The 7770-nt window shown below is 38.9% G+C and overlaps 1 protein-coding gene across 1 annotated transcript; it reads left to right on the forward strand.

Moving 5' to 3' along the window:
- The first annotated feature begins 1128 nt into the window (after window positions 1-1128).
- LOC134749259 (uncharacterized) lies at window positions 1129-6685 on the forward strand. The gene is made up of 4 exons (XM_063684149.1): window positions 1129-1155; window positions 5012-5051; window positions 5936-6154; window positions 6281-6685. Exons 1-4 carry the CDS (start codon window positions 1144-1146, stop codon window positions 6478-6480), a joined length of 471 nt encoding a protein of 156 aa, XP_063540219.1. The 5' UTR covers window positions 1129-1143; the 3' UTR covers window positions 6481-6685.
- Window positions 6686-7770: the final 1085 nt, after the last annotated feature.

Raw genomic sequence — 7770 nt, forward strand, 5'->3', positions numbered from 1 at the left:
CCTGGTGACAGACAGACGGACAGACAGACAGACGGACAGACAGACGGACAGACAGACGGACAGACAGACGGACAGACAGACGGACAGACAGACGGACAGACGGACAGAGGAGTCTTAGTAATAGAGGGTTCCGTTTTTACCCTTTGGGTACGGAGCCCTAATAAAAACCAACATACATATATAAGTCAGATCAGATATCAATGAAGTCTTGAGTCCTTGACAGTCATGAATGATTGTATACCTATTGATAATAATCTTCTCATCCGTCAGAGTAAATCCCAGTATAATATGCAATTTAATATAAATAATATGCGTTGGTAGCCTAGCAGGGGTCGGCCAACATTTGAGAAAAAGAGTCAACCGCAGTAGAAATACAAAACCTAGTATTTCTAGGAAGCTTAAAGAGCTGCAAACATTATTTCAGGGGTCTAAGAACTCGGACGTTTTTTGTGTCACTTGAAGAGCCGCAATTTTAGGTACTGCCAAAGAGCCGCATAGCGGCGGTTCCCCGGACCTCAAACTTCTTCCATACCTAATTTCATCTAAAACCAACATTTCATCAACCATTTCCAAACCAAATTTCATCTAGGCCATAATATTAAAAGAAAACTCCAAATGAACGTTATTTAATAACTATAATTAAAAATCATCATTTAAAAATCAATTCCACTCGTCAGAATGATCAACTCAAAGTTTGCATCAAATTACTTCGCCACTCTAGTGGATAAAATGCAACGTTGTCCTCCGTTTTTCAAAGATAAAGTGGGCCTTTACGAGCCTGTGTGGTCTAAATAAAATTGTTTCATACCTAGCTTGTATAAAATTCACAGAGAGATCGTTATTCATTAGGCATAATATGATGCTTTCTCAGACTAACCTATCTGTTTATCTCTACTCTTACTCAAATTATTCCCGCATCGAAAACCCCGATGTATGTAATTATTTAGTAAATATTTACAAATAACTTTATTTAACTTCAGTCTAGCAACCGATAACGATATCTATTCAGTACAATCGAATTTACGTATATGTAAACATAAACAGGCAAAAGCAGAGGCTACGTCTCAAATTTTAAGATAACGACGGGTATATAAACATTAAGCTGAACTAACAGGAGACATAATTTAAGAAAACACTTACACGATGGCTTTCAAAGTAAGTTTATTTTTTTAATTTATTTAAAAAACAGTCTTTCACAAGTAACTTCTTTTCACTAACTTTTTCTTAATTAGACAAAAGAGTGTTTATTCTATAGTTCGTTTTTTTAGCATTAGAAAGAAGGTAAGCGATCTTGACATGTCTTTTAAGTAAAAATCACTTTTGAAAAATAAGTCACAGCAAATTTGTTTTAAATTACATTCTTCATTCTTCATTTCATAAACTATTTTTTTTAAAGCGTTTTCAATATTTTTCAAAGAAAGGACACGTCAAGATTAATGTACAAAATATACCTTATCGCCTTGTAATAAATTAGAAACCTAAATAAAACTTAAAGAATACGAAGCTAAATTTTGCATGTAGAATCGTCAGTAGAAGCGTAGTGTCTGTCCATTATATTCAAGTTAGGTGATTCCCTAGTTATACTACATTAAATAATAATAATACATGGTGTTCTTTCTACCTGTCAAATTTCGCGAGGTAAATACATATCTGGTATTTTCTATAAAAATGGACCTTATTGTCGATGGCGCTTACGCCATTAAAAACGATCCGATATAAATACAATGCCGCGCGACGCTGCGCGGCGTAAGCGCCATCGGCAATAAGGTACCTTTTCATAGAAAATGCCCCAATTTATATAGATCATACTGAGCAACTTTTACAATGGAACCAAATACGAAATAGAAATAAAAAAATTGTGCTTTAGTAGGTCAACAAAAATTGTAGGCCAACAATTTTATCGCGATTTGGATTGAAGAGTTGCTCAGTAAGACCTATCAAAAAACAATTTATTAAAATATTCAAATAAAACATCCATATTTTGTCATATTTATGACATAATTTTAATTTACTTGACTGCACAATTATAACTTTCAAAGATCATGGTTATGCGCGTAAAGGGGCCCACTGACTATCAGTCCGCAGGACACATAGGCCCTACAGACCAGGGGTTGCGATGAGATAACACTTGTTTTGTTTTACAAATTTTGCAATTCTTGATTTGATTTGTATTTATTTTATTTTATTTATTTATTTATTGATATTTAATATTTAAGACAACAACAGCAGTAATTAAAAGTTTTACATATTTATGAATGTTTACATAACAGATGGCCAATAACAGTTATGCATTATTACATTTTACTTAGAATAACGTAAGTAGTATATATATCTAGGTATTATTATAATAAACAGTTTAAAAAAGACAGTGTGCTATTCATACAGAATGCTCATCATTAATTGTATTATTGATCATTTATTTTATTTGTCAATAGTGGGTTTACAAAGAACATACGCGGTATGGGCATGCATGGGCGGTATGTCTAGTGCGATGTTTTGGAATTCGAAATGATAGACCGGATAACAGTTCTGGGCAATCGATGCGATCATTAATTACATCAAAGAGTAAATTCATGTCTGCCATGCAGTTTACATCTGTCTTCTAGTGTTAAGAGATTATTATTGTCCACATTGTAGAAGGAAGATGCTATAGATTTTTTGAATGTGACACAAATTTTCTGTACTGTGAATTTTTTCAATACGATCGTTATTATGAATGGCGTAATTGACTGACCATATGGGAGAGGTATATTTATGCATAGTATGGTATTTGTAGAAAATTGTATTTTTATTTTAATATTATTGTGTATTTTAGTCTAACTTAGCTATCACTTGTGTTTTATTGTGCGTGTTTAATATATGTAAAATTGTTTTTTTTAACATACATACATATAATCATGCCTATTTCCCGGAGGGGTAGGCAGAGACCACGGATTTCCACTTGCTACGATCCTGACATACCTCTTTCGCTTCCTTCACTTTCATAACATTCCTCATACACGCTCGCCGGTTTAGGGTGCTCTTGACCTGGCCTTTCTTTAGGATTTCCCCGATCTGATCAGAGAAAGTCCGCCGAGGTCTGCCTCTTCCAACTCCCGTTTCTACCTCTCCCTTATACACTCTCTTTGTTAGCCTTCTTTCACTCATTCTTTCCACGTGTCCAAACCATCTCAACATACCTTTCTCAATTTTTGTCACTACATCTTCGCTCAGTCCACACTTTTCCCTTATCACACTGTTCCTAATTCTATCTTGTAATCTCACACCACACACACTTCTCAACGCTCTCATTTCCATTGCATTCACTTGGCTCTGATGCCTCTTCTGCCATACCCAACTTTCGCTACCATACAAGTGTAGGCACCAGCACCCCTCTATGCACAGCCAAACGTGCCTTTTGCGACACCTTCTGGCTGCTCATAAAAGCGTTAAGTGCCCCATTCACGCGATTTCCAGCACTCACTCTCCTTTCAATATCTTTATCATGCTTACCGTCCCTAGTCAATAATGTGCCCAGATACACAAACTCTTTCAATTGTTCTACTCTTTCTTGACCAATCAAAATTTCACAGTTTGTCATATATTCCTCCTTTTCAAATACCATTCTAGTTACCATCTCCTGCAACTCTCCACCCGATGACGCTAGCAATACCAGGTCATCAGCGTAAAGAAGACATTAGACGGGTAACCCATTCATTCTCAGCCCACATTCATCATTTCTCAAATCATGCAAACTACTGTCCATGAACAGATTAAACAGCCACGGTGACGCTACACATTTCCTGCCTAACACCCTTTTCGATGATAACCACTCAGTGTACGACCCATTTACTCTCACACAAGCACTGGAATCCTCATAGAGCGATTCCAGTGCCTAAATAAGACGGCCACTCAATCCATACACCGACAGTACCGACCAAAGTTCATTCCTCACCACTCTGTCATAAGCCTTTTCCAAATCCACGAAAGCGCAATAGACCTTCTGGCCTTTGGCCAAATACTTTTCGGCTATGCATCGCAAGGAAAAGACTTGATCCGTACATCTCATACCCTGTCGGAATCCCGCTTGTGCATCCCATACTTTCTCATCGGTTTCTTTCACTACTCTTTCAATCAATATCTTTGCATACAATTTGCCGACGACGCTGAGTAAGCTAATGCCTGTAGTTTTTGCAATCCAGTTGTGATCCCTTTCCTTTGTAAAGAGGTACAATGACGGCCTTGCACCAGTCCCTGGGCACTTGACCGGTTCTGAAGCACATATTGAAAAGGCGGTACAACTGACTTGCTACAATGCCTTGTCCAGCTTTCAGCATCTCGACAGAAACTCTATCAAACCCTGCAGCCTTCCCTGATTTCATTCATTTCAACGTTTTCACAATTTCATCCATGCTAATACTATCTTCGTTCTCCCACACGTTTTCAATGCTTTCATTCAACTCCGAAATTGACGTGCTTGCCTCCTCTTTATCAAACAAACTTTCAAAATACTCTTTCCATCTTTCTAAGATGCATTCTTCCTCATTCACTAATCTTCCATTCTTTGTCTTTTATTGACTTTAGCTCAGAATTCTGGGTGTTACCCCTGGCTAAACGAACGGACTTCCAGAAAAACTTTATATTTGTTTGGAAATCTTGAGAGAGCCTTTCTTCCATTTTATCTTTCTGTTCGTCTTTCTTTCTGTCTACTAATTCCTTTACTAACACTTTCATTCTTCTATAATCCTTTTTCGCTTCACTGACTTCGTCAAATGAAGCCGTGTGATTTCTTTGGTTAGCTCTTGTGGCTAACCAATCCAACCACAACTTTTTCTTCTTACACACTGCTTCTTGCACTTCTTTATCCCACAAAACATTCTTCTCCTTTTTTCCTTTGTGCCTCTTCCTTACTCCACATACTTCACTTGCCACACTTACTACTTTATTTTTAAAACTATTCCACAATTGTTCAGTCTCACTAATCTCATCACTCACTAATACACTAATACAATGTTTTCTTGTTATTTCACAGATCGCGTGCGTAGTCTTAGCTCTGGCAGTGGCCGCTCTCGGTGAGTACTATTTCCTCAATGGCAGCATTTAGTAAAGTCCCGTGAAACCACATTAGTGTAAGGCCTGAGTGGACGCTCGAGTTGGGCGTGCAGCGGGGCGGGGCGTGCGGCGTGCATGTTAAACAAATGCAATCGTATAGGAGCGGCCTTAGTGCACGCTGCTCACATCACTTGTGAGTCCGACGCCACGCTGCACGCCCCGCCGAACGCTCCGCTTCGAGCGTCCACTCAGGCCTTACACTTACAGTTATATTATTATATAGGATTTATCCATGTTTCATAGGTATCCAGTGCTGCTAATATTTTCGCCAGCATCTTTTTTTTATACCACGTCGGTGGCAAACAGGCATACGGCCCGCCTGATGGTAACAAGTCACCGTAGACTAGACGCCTTACTTTTTGTATTGTCTTTTGCTAATAACAAAATAACAATTTGTGTGGGTATTTGCTCAGAGTCCATAACGCAGCGTCTTCTTACGTAAGCGAACAACTCGCGAACGCGGCGCGGCGCGTAGGACACCTATAGGTTAGCCTATTACAAAAAAAAGTGATTCGACGTTTTTGGAAATTCAACCCCTAAGGGGGTTAAAAAGGGGATGAAGTTTGTCTTTCATCGCAATCATCGTTCTAATCAGACGAATTCGCGAGCAGAAGCTAGTTAGTGTGACTATAATTTTACAGAATGATCAAAAGACATTATTGTTTTATTTGTTAGAAAGTGAGATAAGTGAACTGTGGTACAAAATAATGCATTATACAAAACCCAGTGGTTTTGTATAATGCATTATTTTGTACCACAGTTCACTTATTTGCGACAGTTCGCATTAGATGAGACTACATTTACATTTGTTTCGTTTCTATAGTTTGCCAATTTGGTATTTCAGGTCACCCCCAGTATGGCGGTAGCGGCGGTTATGGAGGTAGTCAAGGCGGTCACAGTGGCCACGGCAGTCATGGCAGTCAGGGAGGACAGGGTCAGCACGGGCAAAGTAGTTTTCAACAAGACCAAGGTTTTGGACAAGGAGGATTAGGCGGACAAGGTGGTCATGGACAGGGTGGTTTCGGACAGGGTGGTCAAGGCCAGGGCGGTTTCGGACAGAGTGGTCAAGGCCAGGGCGGTTTCGGACAGAGCGGTCAAGGCCAGGGCGGTTTCGGACAGAGTGGTCAAGGCCAGGGCGGTTTCGGACAGAGTGGTCAAGGCCAGGGCGGTTTCGGACAGAGTGGTCAAGGCCAGGGCGGTTTCGGACAACAGGGTCAGCACGGCTCTCACGGTGGTTACGGACAAGGAGGTCAGGGAGGTTTTGGTCAAAACAGCGGTTTCGGACAAGGCGGACAAAGCGGCCAAGGAGGTTTTGGACAACACGGCCAGGGTGGTTACGGTGGCAGCCATGGCAGCCAGGGTGGAGGATACCAGCAACACGGATACTAAAGAAGATCTAACTTGCACCTGCAAAACCTAATGAAATTACTACTTATTAGCATAAATAATCCTCAGTACGAGTATTTTAGTTTTATATTCAAACATAAAACAACATCGTCAAGGAATCAGCCGTACAAGGCTTGTCCGATAACCCACCAGAATTTGTTTTTTAAACAGATATTGTTAAAACTGTAAATAAATGTAATAACAATCATCTTGTTTTGATTATGTAACCATAACCGTCTTATCTTCGAGTCATTGGTCATGTGTCATCTGTCATAATCGGCCGTGCGTGTCGCGTACATATTAAAGTTCTGTAGATCCGCATACACAGACGAGAATATGATTTATTGCATGGATGGATAACACAGATATACGTAATATATGATAGTTAGATAGTTTGTAGATGCTTTCAGTTAAAGCGTATTCTAATTTTAAATATAGAATATGAACTCGATCTGGATTAGACGGTGAAGAAATGTCACTTTTGACACTGACATATCCGATCCACGTTTGAACTAGATCGAATTCATATCCTATAGGACTTCCGGTTCGAACGCCATCTTGATAGTAGCCTCGTGATTAATTCCTTTGTTTTTTGCTCATAAATATTGTTTAATGTGTAATATCGATAGCTTTATTATACAGTAATCTAATGTGGTAGTGTGCAGTGAATGGAGAATTAATCTCAAAGCGTGTTTAACCACCATTTTGGAGTCAACGGCCGGTAATCCACGTGCTTCTCGTAAAATCCAGCTATCGGTTTTATGAGACAACTACAACAACCACCGAACAACGTCGTGCTCTAAGAGCATTTGGTATTTCTACCTCTAACCGTGTATGGCTAGAGCCCTAGAGGCCCATAATTTTATTGTTTACCGTACACTGGCTATGGCCGATGGCCGATATGTTTTAATCAAGAAATATTAATTCGATCCCACGTGGATCCCACTTTGACGTTGGCGAAATCATCGACAGTATCGATGGAGCCATACTACCTGAAAAATTGATTGATTGATTGATATCCTATAATCAAAATTTAAATACGCCTGTTTGTTCAATAATAATATTCATAAGTAAATAAATATAAATATTTTTTAGTGCACAAAAAGCAAATTTATTGACAATATAAAAATAGATAAAATAAAGTATTGAAAAACGTTACGGCGCGTTACATTGGGGGGGGGGGGGGGTTCAAAAATTTTAAAAAATTTCGTTACGTTATATTTGAATGCCCCCTTGCTAGACTATATAATACTTATTTTTATTTACCATTATTATGGAGAAAGTTTAATTTAA

The sequence above is a fragment of the Cydia strobilella genome, chromosome 18 (assembly GCF_947568885.1).
Source record: "Cydia strobilella chromosome 18, ilCydStro3.1, whole genome shotgun sequence".
NCBI classification, from domain to species: Eukaryota; Metazoa; Arthropoda; class Insecta; order Lepidoptera; family Tortricidae; genus Cydia; species Cydia strobilella.

Excerpts from the sequence above, each read along its gene's own strand:
- LOC134749259 (XM_063684149.1), top strand. Across the intron at positions 5,052-5,935 it reads TCTGGCAGTGGCCGCTCTCG|GTCACCCCCAGTATGGCGGT; the intron begins GTGAGTACTATT and ends TTGGTATTTCAG. Across the intron at positions 6,155-6,280 it reads GGGCGGTTTCGGACAGAGTG|GCCAGGGCGGTTTCGGACAA; the intron begins GTCAAGGCCAGG and ends AGAGTGGTCAAG.